Here is a 14,934-nt window from a genome sequence, read left to right as displayed (position 1 = left end):
TATTACTGAAAAGCCGGCATCAGGTTTTCAGACAGTTATGAAATGTAACTACCTTAATTAATCTATTGAGTATGACTTTGCTGTCCTTCAGAAGTTTAGTGAGAAAAGTGTACAAGATTTGCATTTTGAAAGACAATGGTAGAAAACCGAGATTCATCTAAAAACCCAAGAAAGAAATTTGAAATACTTTTTAGTTTTAATGCAGAGCAGTTTGTAAATCTTGCTTACTACATGCCCAGAAAAACTCTTTTTCTTGCACAGGAAAGACAGGCTGCAGAAATAGGATCACTCTTTTATAACTGATGCCAGTATTGTGCTATTCTCAAACGAAGCCAGTGACAGCTACAAATAAAAGCACAGAACATACTGAGAAACTGTCTAGGGAGATGCATTTACTGGCTGTCTGCTCTGTTGTTCAAGGGGTATATTACTGTTTGTAAAGACGCACTTCCAATCATTTCCTTGACTGAACGCTATATCCCTTTTGCCTTTTTTCATCTTCTCTGTATTTTTGGCTTGTGGAAACATCAACAGCTCTCTTTCTATTTGTATTTGAAAAGTGAATTTCAAACTGGATACTACAGCAATTTAAATGTGTGCTCTCTTTCTGTTAAATTCCTTTACTACTTATAGGCCTTTGTTTACTATTTTTTCAGAGGAGTTTTACTAATCAATTTATGTATGACCGTAAAGGAATTTCACTTTTCATACTAAAAAAAAGTACTGCACTTTCATTTATAGATAGCTAGAAAAACCAGGACAATTCTTCTATCCTAATATTATTAAACTGTATCAAATAAAAAATTCCATGTAGATTTTAAAGATACTTAAAAAGAGGCATTTTATTGGAATAAGTTTAAAAGCCCTTTTATGCATTTTCTCCTATCTCTTAACACCTTCCTGCATTGCACGCTGGCTTAAGAGTCAAATAGCTAGAACTTCTGACTGAAAATAAGTGAAATAATGTCTTTGAATTTATGATTTTTTTTTAAATAAACCAACAATGGTCTCGCAAAACTTTGTTGCAAGAAGTGGCATATTTTCCTGCGTATAAGAGTATTACAGCACAAAAAATGAATACTTACATGCAGTAAGAGGTACTACTCCCAACCATGCAAAGGCCACAAGTGTATAATGAAACCAGTATCGTATTGCTGTGCCAATACTCGTAACCAGTCCAGCAAAGATGTCTTGGATTGGAAGCCGTGAAGGCATATCTGGGGAATAAACTGTGTAGAAAAGGCACTTATGAAACAGTTCTTCCTTTAAAGAAGCATTTATGTAGAAGTCCTGACAACTGCAAAATGTTTGTATTTGGCAAAAGCTTACTAGAAGAATAAGCACATTTTATAGATTCCCAAGAGGTGACCCCAAACAAATAACAAAACCCCCAAACTTCACATGACACATTTGTTACATTGTGTGCTGAGTGGAATGGGAAAATTAATAAACTCCATGCTAATTTTTCACTTGGAGAAGTTTTCTTAATAGCGTTATTTATGAACTGTAAACTCTGATTATCTCAAAATAAGCTCAAGCCTGGAAAGAAAAGCAGATTCTAAATTCAGCAGCCCTCCCACTCAGCACTACCTCAAAGATATCCCTGTCTGTTATTTATAAACTGAGTTCAAGGAAAGAGCACAAGGAACAAGAGCAATTAGCAATTTTGCATACTGTCAATTTGTTTGTGCTAGATAATTTAGATTCTACTTGCAATGCAACAGCACAAAAAAAAAAAAATCAGCAAAATGAAAGCACCACACAGACAGGAATACTGAAGGGAAACGATTAAGCATCTACAGACATTGAAATTTACACAGAATGACTTTTACTTCCAACACGTATCTATTTTATACTATGTAAGATTTCTTCTAAGGTCACTCCTGTTACAGAACATAATGCAAATCTCCCAGCCTGCATAGACATTTTCATAATAGTACATTTTGTTGACTTTTTAAATTCAACACCTATGTATTACATAAACCCATCCCTACTCAAAAGCCAAGAAAAACACTGACAGGGCTGCTGCTTTTGCAAACAAATAGAAAACACCTATCTCTAACATTTTCATTATATTTAGTTAGCTTCTACACACTTATATGGATGCCAGGAAGTGCTAATACACAGTATCAGTAACAGATTTGAATAAAGAAGATAAACTACAGTTAGGAGTTGCACAGAGATGTTGCTGCCTGGATGTTTAACAGCTATGTTGGAAACAGCTGAACTTGAAGACTTTAACACATTCAATTAATGGACTATTTTTTAAAAAAATCACATACTTTTAACTACATAAGGAAACTCAATTTTTCTAAGAACTACTAGGGAAAAGTTTTGCTCCCCTCTCATGGACAATCCTTTGACTTAGAAGTCTGCGAAATACTGCTTCATGCAATCTACCTGCATCCCACCTTTTCTCTAATGAACATCCCTGCTACCTTTACCTACATTCTTAATAATCCTTTTACTAGTCTCAGAGAGGAAGCCTCTACAGGAGAAGAAACTTCTTCTTTTCTCTCCAGGGACATTTCCCCAAGTTTCTGTATTGTAAAGAGAACCCAAGAACATAGAAAAGCAGTATCAACATGCAGAAGTACCCAAAGAATGTGGAGAGTTTGGTGCATTTGAACAACACATGGATTATATTTGACACAAAGTAACAAAACAATAACCATAAGATTATATTTGACACAAAGTAACAAAACAATAACCATAAGATTATATTTGACACAAAGTACCAACAAAACAGTAACCATAAAATTATATTTGACACAAAGTAACAACAAAACAGTAACCATAAGACAAATAATAACTGGTTTTAAATTTCAAAGGTTCTTAGTTGTCAGGTATCTGGCAAGAACTGGAACTCATTAAAAAAAAGGACTAAAAATGTAACACTAGGGAAGCGTAGCTGTGAGAACACAGAGCAGTAGACTGAAAGCAGGACACAAATGTATTTTGACACTGTCTATCAATTTACAATTTTCTTATTACAGAAACAGATTTAGTATACAATTTGGTAGTACCATTGAAAATGTCCAGTGAAGACTTACTAGTGATCTCTCAGCTCACACTGAACAAGCATTCTGGAAAATTATGACAGAAGAGAAGCAGACCTTTGTTTAGCGTGCTAAAAGAATACCTACCTAGAGTATATTTGTTACACATTTATGGTATGACTCAGACAAAACTGAACTCAGCAGATACTTTCAGGCATATTTTTTTCATTTTCAAAAAAATATATTTTGATCAACACTTTGGAACTGCAACAGAGGCTACAAGGAAAACATTAACTTTGCATTAATGATTTGTTAGGGGGAAGTTAGGAAGGTTTAAAGTTCTTTTAAAAATGCATCTTTCAGGAATTTCTGAACACTCACACAGGGGACTGTAAAAAAGGATGCCCATCCTAACTCAGTACACCTGAAGTGGTTATAAATGTTAGCACCTGTACATACTCATTTTTTTAAAGGCTTTAAGATTACAACAGAGCATTCAAATAAATGCACAATGGAGCTACTACTCAGAGAAGACAAGCTACACCCCCCCAAATTTTAACAATTTGGTGATTTTTTGATGATTTCAGGAGCTGGGGGCAGGACAGGGGTGCGTGGGGGCAAGACTGCTGTTCTTCCTCTGCTTTGCCACACTTCTACCTCTTGAAGCTTTATACCACAATGATAAGATAAGGCCCTTCTATGTCCTACAACATCCAGGACAGTCAATAGATTTCAGCTGACAAAAAAAAAAATAATCCATAACAGGAAAGTGGAAAAAAGAAGTTCCCAATGCTCTAGCTTACCAAAGTGATACCTTTAAGTTTATCACAGGAAGCTTCCTCATCATTACCATTTCTTCAGAGGCTATTTAGTACAAACATCACACAACTCTACTTTGACAAACACAATAGTAACAATCTGCTGGACCTGAATGCTGTAATTCCCACCAAACTTATGAAGAATAAAACAAAAGAAGAAATAAAACAAACTAGCTAACACTTTCAATTTAACCTCTCTTTCCCAATCTTTTCAAAGTACCAAAACTTAATCCAAATGAAAACTATACTGCCCACACAATTTTCCTTGCAAGGAGACAGGAGAGATATTTAGTCATGCATGGGCAGTACAGAAAGGAGCTCTCATCAGAGCAGTATCTAGGCAATAACAGGGGCTTTTTGAATACCTGTATGTTCTGTTATGATAATGTAGTATGTAATGATAACTATAAACATTAGCAAACCTGGATAGTTTCAGACTTCACTTGTGTTGCTTGTATTACAAAAAGAAAAAAAGAAAAAAAGAAGCAGCAACATCAGGAGCACTGGCACTCTCTGTAGTTATAAATGCCAGCTGCACAACAGAAAAAACGACCAATACAGAGAGAATACAAGGCTCTTCCTAATCCTGAAATTCTCTTGCTCCTCTTTCCTGTCCCACATCAGCAGTAGAATCCCTGTACAAACCCACCTCCACAACGAATCATCAGCAACCTGTAACTGGTCCCAAAGCAACGGTCCAAGACTTTCCCTGTCTCCTAAGAGCTTACTCCCAATGAATGAGAATCGGTTGTGCAGGTTTAAATATGTTTACCTCCCCCATTTATGGCTAGTTCCGCCACAAGGTAAAAAGTGATATTTTCTGAAACACAAACATTTGTGGATAAACCAGATATATAATCATTATGAACTAGTAAAAAATACTACGGAAAGCTGTCTGTAGTTTTCGTGTTACTGGCCAGTAGCATTTTGAAAATGCAAATCTTCCCCCTAGAAGGAAATAAAGATCCTAAATGTATTTTCCCAGTTTACGTTATACCTTCAGATTTCATGCCTCCCATGAGTCCCTTCCTATAGTGCATCATCTTACCTTCCACTGAGGGAAGCAGAGCTGCACAAAGACACTAAAAAAGCAACAGCCTTCTGACATATGCTGTATCAAAAAAACCCCTACTACTATTTATTACGAAGGCTCAAATTTTTTTAATAGTCTTATTTTTCTCCACAGCTGTCACAATACAACTGTATCCTATTTCATTTCTCGCTCTTTCCCCATCCAAGTCAGCCTATTTATCTGCCCATAACTTAACAGGTGCATGCCTAGTGTGGAAGCAAGCAAAACCTCTTTCTTTGATTAGGTAAAACTGTCATTTAGCCTACTTCACAGAATCTCCATATTTACAGTCCTCTTACCCACAGATTTTGTATTTCCTGTTACACCTGCAAGCCATTTATATGCTACCTCAACCATCCTTGTGCATTGATAATGAAATAAGACTATATAACTCATAAGTAAAAACCATGTGTTTTATAGCTCATGGATTAAAGCACTGGTTTGGTAAAGCAGGGGTTGTGAGTTATTCTTTAGGTTGGACTAGATGATCTTCAAAAGACCCTTCCAACCCAAACCATTTTATGTTTCTATGTTTTACACTCTTGAGACATATGCAGACTTTGCTCCGGACTGCTAAGGTAAAAGGAGAAAAACGTCACCCCTTCTCATGCAAGCCATGGGTCTAACAAAACATACAAAATGACACTCGCATGTAACTCAACTGCATGTTTACTCTGCACTCTGGAGCTGGCAGCAGACATGTCAAATTCTGTGCCAGCATGTAGTATTTTGTTTCAGAAGTTTACGTTTTTCCAAACTAGACTTTCTAGAAATGCTGAAGCTATGAACTACTGTATTAAAGACTGTCAAAATGAAGAGGTAAAAAAATTAGCCCATTATATCTTTCAATAAAATCTTAAGTACTTTAATGATGAGCCCAACAAAATGGGTCACTCATTTTAGTATAATTACATAGCTTCTTACAGATAATTTTGTACAAAATTAAAGATCCAAAAGTTTGGAACTTAATTTACTAAGTGTTACTACAAACAACATGCAATTACTACATGATGGTTTTTGCACAAGTTACTTAAAAATATTAATATATAATTTAGTATTTCACAATTATGTCAGAGTAATACTCATTTTTCTTTGCCTTAAAATCCATGAACCATGAACTCTTTCACATTAAGCTAGACATGCTAGACACATCCAGAAGGTTTTAAGATGATCAAAAAATTATCCAGGTTTATGGATTAATTTAAAAAAAACAACCACAAACCAACAACTGTAAGTATTTAACACGGAGAATCTCAGTGTGCTATAGGATAGCTTAGGAGCTCAATCAATCCAAATGATTCACAGGAACAAATAGTTCCTGATCCAACAAACTTTCATATTAACTGTTACACATGAACAAAGATGGCAAACAACAAGAAAGAACAATAACAAACCAGGATTACAACAATACAAACAGCAAGGTCCAAGTGCATGCAAGCCTTGAATTAGTATCTCTGCATGCATAAATCAAAAGTTTTTATCAGATTATAATAATTTATAAACTCAAGAACATCCTACTCATGTGGCTTCCTTCCATTTTACAATCTTTGTATTAACTAAGCTTGTGACATCATACCAACCACTTATCAGCAATGCAGCTGCTTAGGAAGCAGAGGAATGATCCCATCCCAATCTCCAGCCAAAGATCAGGCTAGTCTACTTCCATGTTTGTATTTTTGAAAATATTTATGTTAACTTTACCTTCTACAGAAAAGAGAAGTTTTGAAAACTATCTTCTCATGGGAAATACAGCCTCACCTTCTTTCACGGGTCAGTGCTTATGAATGTTTAGTGTAACATCAAGAAGAGTGCATGTGTGGGCAGAAAAAGAATATAGAGTAGTTGCTCTTTAAAACTAAGAAAGAAAACATAAGAGTTAAAAACGAACAAGCCCCTTGACTTAAAAATAGTCCAAAGCTACTTTTTTTTTTAAAAATAGTTTTATTAATCCATAACTTGAAGAAATGCAGAAAAGGAATGAATTTTAAAACACATAAAATTCAGCTTCAAAGCGTGCATTTGAAAATCGAGTCATTTGCCTACATGGCCAAACATTTTTAGAGAATGATGCTATTATTCAAAAGAAAAATCAGTTCCTTTGTACTCCTGCCAAGATGCAAGTTGAACCATCTACTCTTTCCTTCCTTCCTTCCAAATAGTACCTAACCTAGTAGTTCAGGTGCTAAAGAAGTCACAAGATGTTACAGAACTTAAAGAATATATGCTCTAGGAATATTTTATGAATGCTCCATATGCAAAAAGTTATACTAGCAAAGGAGCATTTTTGACAGAATGACAGCAACAGCCTTAACAAACTAACCAAGCTAAACTAAAAGCGGAGTTGGTGGTATTACTGCACAATTATTCTCAACTTAGTGCCTGTCCTTTGAAGCACAGATACCAATTATGTACATGCATTTATGTGACCACATCCCATGGTGAATTAACTTATCTGAAAGTGTTTTAAACCTGGCATGGTTATAGGCCAGGTCCAGCTTTGTTCTGGATGTCTGGCATATACATTAATCCCACCTCTGCCTTATCATTCTCTCTCCTGCACCTGTGACTCACTCTCTCAGCTCCCACAAGCAGATCCAGCTTCCAGACTGGACATCCATGTTATCTTCCAAATAAAGGGGGATAAGAGAAACCAAGGAAACCATAACTGCATGAGTGTTGGGTGTGAGGGAAACAATGGAACAGGACACACTGGGTAGAGAGGGCTGGAGGAACCTGTGCTAGGCACATGACCCATGCTACCACTGTGTGCAGCCTGGTAAAAAAAAAAAAAAAAGCATGCTGTACGATGTGGAAAGCCAAGAACAAAACATTATCAGCAGAGGGTGCTCAGTCTGGGGAGTGGTCAGTGTGTGACAGGAAGATAAGTAGACCTTTGCTAGCAGCTGAATGTGGAGAAAGTACTCTATTACATGGGGAAGAAAGAGGTTCACTTACTACCAATTTCAAGGCTCCTATGACAAATGGTAACTTGTTAAGCCACAGTAATTCAATTATGTTTTCTTATATGTCTGTAATCTGCAACTACATTACAAACTGTGCTGGTAACAGCTATGTCAGTCAAGGATTAAACTGCAGGAACACCTCTGTTGATAAGGGCAATGAATAAGCTTTCTAGTATCAATAGTAACACACGTATAAAGTGCATTTCATTTAGATCTTCTCATCCTCTTTTCTCTATATTCTAGGGAAAACACTTTACACTTTTGTCTTTTTTTTTCATACAAAACTAGAAAGTCTTCTTTCTTCTTAACAACTAGTAAATCACTGAAATGCAGTTTTCTGGTCTTGCACACTAAATTCTGTAGAGGACCTAGTATCAGAAAGCAATTTTGAAAGTGGTTAATTAGTTTGCAGGGAGCTCCAGAACTGGGGATTGCTCTTAATTTGCAAAGCTTCCAAAAAGAAGCAATATAACGCCTTTATAAAAATGTTTAACAAATAAAACCTGCAAGCAGATGATATCTTACATTTCTTATGCAGGTCTCTATTATTTAAAAAGAATCACCTGAAAGCATTGCTGTGATCAACATAAAATATGCTGTTCCCCTCACAGGGGTAAGACAAGAGTTAATATCGTACATTTCACTGCTGATCATTTAAAAAATGGTCTAATGTGTTTAATTACTTGTTGGCAGAAATGGAAAAGTCTGAGGTTCAATATACAGAAAGAAGGTAGATTACGGGATTTTTGGAACAGAAGATATATGAAATAAACCATCTGGCTCTTTAGCCTTAGGTTTCTCTACCAATGTACAAAACTAGTAAAAAAAAAAACCAACCAAACAACAAAAACAGATGAGAGGGGAGCAGGGATGGGATGAGCCCTCCATCCTTCTAACTGGGACCAGCTACCCTGAAAAGGACCTTTGATTTTTATTGTACCACACACCTAAAGATGATGAGGTTTGGCTATTTTCCCAACCCAAGACAGTTTCTACAGTGCAGATACTCATCAGCTTAAAAAAAAAAAATAATTACGTATCTGCACCATGAAGAACTGAGCTCAGCAGCTGTGAAGAATAAATCAGCACAAATAAACTTAATGCAAAAAATACGTAGTAAAAGAACCACTTTACCTGTTCAACATGCAATAAGTTGGCAATACTAAATAACAAGCCAAAGGACCTCACTTATTTCTGCTACTAGTGGTTAAAATGGAATTAAGAATCCTCTGGGAACTATACAAAGATACAGCCATTCTTTATTGTAAGTTGCCTAACTTATCTAGTTGAATCTAACATAAATGGTGATGTAGTGCTGGGTAGTTATTGTATCTTGACCGAAATGCAAGTGGAATAATTATCATTTGCATTATCTGTCAAGATCATTTGAACTGAAACTGACAAAAGTCAGGTGGTAATGTTGCAGGTGGATAGTTCAAAGGTAACTGAACACTGGTTTTCACATTCAAATTTTGCTGTGGTTTCACCTTAACATTCAGACTTCCAAACACTCAAATCTATCAACGAAGCTGAAAACATGGCATATGGTGTAATGTTGGCAACAAAAGAATGGGACTGAGGCAGTCAGAAAACATACAGAATAATACTTCTTTACGGCTCACCTAAGATTATGAAAGAACCAGATTATCCATTACTTAAACAATTCACACAGTCTGCAATAATATGCATAAGAACCGCAATTGAAACAAGAATATAGAAGTTAAAACACAAGTTTGGATCTATCATGCTGAATGAAAAAGTAATCACTCCATCTGTACCAAGAGAAAAAAAGAAATTCTGAAAAAATAGCAGTAAAACATACTTACTTGGTGTGAAAGCAAATCTGTGCTTACATAATTCACAGTATTCTTTTCTGCTGTGTTTAAGCCACTGAACTAAGCTGCAATAAAAAGTTATTGTATTAATACACACTATTACATCTCCCCACCTTATCCCTCCATTAAGGAAAACACACCGATTCTCTGTTTCCAAACATAAATCAGGATACTGGTACTAGCAAGCAGGACTTAAATTAGCATGTTTATTAAGTCCATTTAGGCCATCAAGTAAGTTTCAAAAAGTAAAAAGGGTAAGCTGACTACAAGTAACAGTAACTCTTCAATTACATCACTTACATTACTGATAAAGTACATTCTTTCAGTATGTTATTAAAAAGGCTAATAACTCAAAGCATATATCCTGACATGGACACCCACTAGTGACACAAGTCCTTATAAATATTTCAAGATATGACACATATATGCACACAGCTAAGATTTAGAACTGTTGCATTTGTGAAAGAATGGCTATTAAAATACCATCAAAAGGAATGTGTGCTATAGACCAGAAATACAGTTTTCACTTTAGCATTTCCCTGATCCAACATACACCACAAAATGACCAAAAAGTACTAGGGTATTTTTTTTTCTTGCTATGAGGTTAGATGTTCTTTTTATTCACAACTATAAGTGGGCAGAAAAAGCCCCAACATACTGATTTTTCTGCTTAGTTTTCATAAAGCTGACATACGAGCAGAACTGTAGTCCTAAACACAAACAATTATCAGTACTTTCTTTTCATATACAATTACTAAATTCTTTGTGAACTGTAATGAACCATCACGTAAAAACATCAAACCCCCTAACTTATTTCTGCCGAAAATTGGATTTTCTTGTTAGTTAACCTGAAGACTTAGGAAGTATTGTTTTTAGAAACATAATAATTTTTTTTTAATAAAACACATTAACAAAACCTCTGCAAACACAGAACTCACCATTCCTGATGAATAAATTTAATACTGCCAGTACACACACACGGATGATAGAGGGGTTTCTCAGGCGTTCCTTCAGACCGACAGACTCTGCATATATCTGCTGACAAGGACATTAAGCTTATTACACTACTGCTTAAAGAACTCAAATTTACAAGACAAATTATACAATTATATTCTTGAAACTTTGCCATGTAGCAAAATGAAGCCAGAATAAATTGGAAGAGGATGAAAAGACAGATTTCATCTGATGCAAGACATGAAGACTAGGAGATCACCTGAAAAAGCAACAAGAATGTTATCTGCCTGATCATGTTATAAAAAAACCCCAAACACATCCTCTTATATTTCTAAGACTTCCAGGAAATAGACAGAGTAAAACTACATGCCAAGGTGCTCTTTGCCTAAAAAAAGTTATCACTAAACCAACACATAGATTGTTAAGGATAATATTCCTGAAAGTGGAGACTTTGAAATGGGAAAATTCCATCTGAGTTTTGAACAAGTTAAAGGGAGGCTGAGCAGAGGAGATTTACTAATATCTAACAATGACTTAAACATGCCATTTGCTACTCTTGAACTTAACATGGATGTTCCTTAGTGCTCTTGATGAAAGGGAAAAAACCCCACCATAATAAACAGAAGTTGGTATTTTGTGAGTTTGCTACCCAAGTTGAATGAGGCCATCCATCTAGCAGTTTACAGTCCAATCACAAGAGGAAAGACATTTTCTATTTCTTATTTCAATTTCAATAATATTTCAATAGTCAAAAATAGTGAAGAAAGAAGGTGTGGGAACATTTTCTTACAACTAAAGATTACAAGATGTTTTGTGGACAAAGAAGTGAGTGTAAACCTCTCCCTCTAAAGAGGAGATGTTTATTTTAACACCATTCGGTTATCCAGAGCTTTTAAACACACAACTAAATATAAATAAAAATCAAGTATTTTATTTACTTATTGACAGATGCATGGTATCTTCCCTTTACTCCTCCTTTTACTTCTATTAAGGAAATGAACACAAAATGTCACAGAAAAAATAGAAGATTTAAGTTTAGAATTTTCTCTTTTGTTAATTATTTCTCTATCAACCACCATTCAGCAAACCTGCAAGAGTGTAACAGACACACTTCAGAGATCTTTGTTAGAAAAATACCAACTTAAAGTGCTGATGTAAGAGTACTGAAAATATGCAATTTCAAGTCTGAATTACCTATCTTTGTTCTGGGTTGAAATCTCTGAAAGCTAAGGTTTTCCTACAAAAAGTTCCAAAAGGTATCAAACATTAAAATATGAATGTTTTTCTACAAAGATGTCACAATATGACCATACCCATAGTTTGCACAGTATTAGAACAGTTTCTACACATAGAGCATAAGAATGCAAGTGATTCCAAAAAAAAAAAAAAAAATTTCTATCTATAAATAGAGATATTTGAATTCATCCACGCAGGCCGAAAACCTAGAATTAACAGAAACATGCATTCAACACCACATCAATGATGCTACAAAGAGACATAAAGAGTACTTCTGCCACAGCCAGATCGAGCAAGGACATATTGTTGCAAACATCAGGAGCCCCTGGTTTGTCTGCCGACAAGAACGACCAGAACCGCTGTATCATCTAACAAATGGTTCTTTTATCACAAAGAGTATTTCCGGACGGCTGCACTGGACAGGTCTCTTCAACTGACAGGCAGGACCTACCCACTAGCTGTGGCATGCCCACCTCTCTCCAGCATTCTTTCAAACAGAGCTACTTTGCTGCAGTAAGTTGACAACTTTGTACACAGGATCAGCCTCACTGAGGGTCAGACAAGCACTAGAGCCAGCACTAGAGATGGGATATGAAACCGCTGCTTTAAGAATATTCTCTGGCACCAAAGAAAGCAAGTTAAAAGCACAACGATCTCTGAAAGACCTGCGTAGCTCTCTGAACCCACTTGTTAATGGTCCATTGGCTTTCACCACAGACTTATTCTTAAGACACTCTCAAGACTGTTGGAAAAAAATATAATTTGCTTTACTGAAAGCAAATTAATTCTCTATTTGGAAAAGTATTTCCTCAGTTAGCTTACTAAAATAAGTTAAACTTAAATTTTATTTTTTCAAGAGCTATGAGAATTTTCTAGATATTCCCACTTGTTTTGTAAATCCAAATAAACATGTTATGAGCGTAACAATCTGGACTGTTAAGCAGCCAATAGCTTCGAAACAATAAACCCTGCTGAGGGTCAACATGTAAAACTATGCACCTTATGACCTACTGTCACATTCAGAGGGAATTCCACTGTGCAATAGATGCTATTTGTCTACTTGCACACATACTTTGCATCTCATTCTTCATATGCATGTGTTTTGGAAAGAATGACCTTGGGTAATACAGCCCTTTTTTGTTCCCCCAGAGAATGATTCTCTGCCTATTACCTCTCTTGACTGAATGTTCGCCACTGTAATATCCAAAAGTGAAGATTATGTTATTTAGCAACAAACTGATTTAACTAGAAAGAAACAGAAGTACCTCTCGTCACCAAAACCTGGTACCTGGTGCTTTCAGGTGCTACGGAGAAGCAACTCTCACATTCATTCCGAGGCGAAGATGCTGCCACTTAGGTCTGACCGTTATTACCCTGGACTGCCTCTCTTATCTGAGCTCTCACCATCCAGTTGAGTTTCCTAGCTCCACAACACAACTCAGTCAAGCACGAAACCCCTCAGAAACACAATGGCCATAACATCGTCAATGGGTTATCAATAGTTAGGAAAGCCCATCGGATGCTTTGCAGCAGAAGTTCAGGAGCACGATAAGATTAGAGCACGGATTTCTGCTTCCTTAAGGCGCTAACGCCGTCTCTTCTGCTACTCGTCCGTAAAGCTTTCTAACCTTGGGAAGCCTCTTCAGCGTGCTGGCAAGTGTCCTGAAATTCTAATAGTGGGAACTGAAGTTTGAAACTGTAGATGAAGTTGTTACATTCTAGTGGTATTTATGGAAGGTGAGTATATAGATTAGTTACTTTCATCCTACTACTGGGAGCTTCCGACGGTAACATTGATAAGACTAGAATATAGTATCTAGGGCTACACGTATATGTGCTTGTGTGTGTGTATATATATAAAACCAGAAAAGTCCAAATTCCAAGCGTAGTTTAACGCAAAGGTTTAGCTAAAGAAGACAATGCCTTAGGATGTAACTAGCAGCCCCCTCTTCTTTCTCTTCCTGGTCTCTCTGTTCACCTACTTAAGTCCTGTAAAAGCAGGTATGACCAAAGACCACCACTGTTAACGGCCTGTAACAAATTATCAACCAGGCTGTTCGAATTAAATCCACCGAGATGGATTTACCAACTAAAGGAGTGGTGGGAACTCAACAGCAGGTCATTTCTGAGTATCCACTTCACAGTGTGCAATAATCCAGGTTTTCTGGTCAACCAGAGGCCAAGCAATCCAAGTTTCACTGTGCTGATTTCATCAGTGTAAGTAATTGTTGGTCTGCACAGGCCCGACAGAGTTGCAGCAAGCGGTTTTAAAAGTTGTTAGATTTTAAAAACGCTAGTATTTTGATACACCATCTGTTTTCATAAGTACTAAAGATGTCTGCAGCACAGCCCATGGGACATTTCTACAAAGGTGCTGTCTTATTTCACCTGGTGTTTCACGTTTTTCCAGCTTTTTTTTCCTTTTTAATCCTCTCAAGCTGGAAAATCAAGCGCCACTAGATAAAAAGCTACATTCGAAACGATGCCAAAGTAACGAAAGCCAAGACACAGAAGACTTTCCTTGGAACTGTCTTGCTACTGGAATATATATTTGTAGTTATCGCTTAAGACCACAAACAAAGCTCAAACACTGCCAGAAACACAGCACAAGGCACATCCTTTATTTATTTTGGTTTACGCTACAATATGAAGTCCTGGTTTATGAAAGGTCTGCCTTATCAGCTTGAACTACGTAGTTCCTCAACATTATCTGAGCAGAGCAAAAGTGCTGACGAAACATATCCACATTCGATCTCGAGCAAAGCAATACCCTTCAAGTTGGAAACTACACGTTAAAAAAACATGACCGCGATCCCTCCGACAACTTCCTTTTTCAAGGCGAGGTAAGTTACGATGTACTAGTCTCTCGCAGAAGACACAGAGAAACGTGTTACCTCCTGCCTCGCTTTCCTATTTCACTTTTGCAGGGCGGTTTTCCAGCACAGGTAGCAAAGTTAACCTTGACAAAGGTGCAGCAGCTGCCATCACCCTTCGGCCGGCAGAGTGGAAATTTAGACCTGGCCGACTGACGGGGCCGGGCACGACAGAGTCTGCCGG

At 36.7% G+C, this 14,934-nt stretch overlaps 1 protein-coding gene across 3 annotated transcripts in view; it reads right to left on the bottom strand.

Moving 5' to 3' along the window:
- MARCH6 (membrane-associated ring finger (C3HC4) 6, E3 ubiquitin protein ligase) overlaps nucleotides 1–10,722 on the bottom strand; it is a 51,775-nt gene extending 41,053 nt beyond the window's left edge. For all 3 annotated transcript variants that reach the window (XM_010571441.1, XM_010571439.1, XM_010571440.1), the window contains exons 1-3: nucleotides 10,626–10,722; nucleotides 9,679–9,752; nucleotides 1,086–1,229 (exon numbers count right to left, since the gene is read on the bottom strand). In XM_010571441.1, the coding sequence (XP_010569743.1) occupies nucleotides 1,086–1,215 (130 nt within the window). In that variant the 5' untranslated portion in view covers nucleotides 1,216–1,229; nucleotides 9,679–9,752; nucleotides 10,626–10,722. The remainder of the gene's footprint in view (nucleotides 1–1,085; nucleotides 1,230–9,678; nucleotides 9,753–10,625) is intronic.
- Nucleotides 10,723–14,934: the final 4,212 nt, after the last annotated feature.

The sequence above is a fragment of the Haliaeetus leucocephalus genome, unplaced genomic scaffold (assembly GCF_000737465.1).
Source record: "Haliaeetus leucocephalus isolate CR32 unplaced genomic scaffold, Haliaeetus_leucocephalus-4.0 Scaffold328, whole genome shotgun sequence".
In the NCBI taxonomy this organism is placed as follows: Eukaryota; Metazoa; Chordata; class Aves; order Accipitriformes; family Accipitridae; genus Haliaeetus; species Haliaeetus leucocephalus.
The sequence above is the reverse complement of the archived record's forward strand: the minus strand, read 5'-3'. Positions and strand labels throughout refer to the sequence as shown.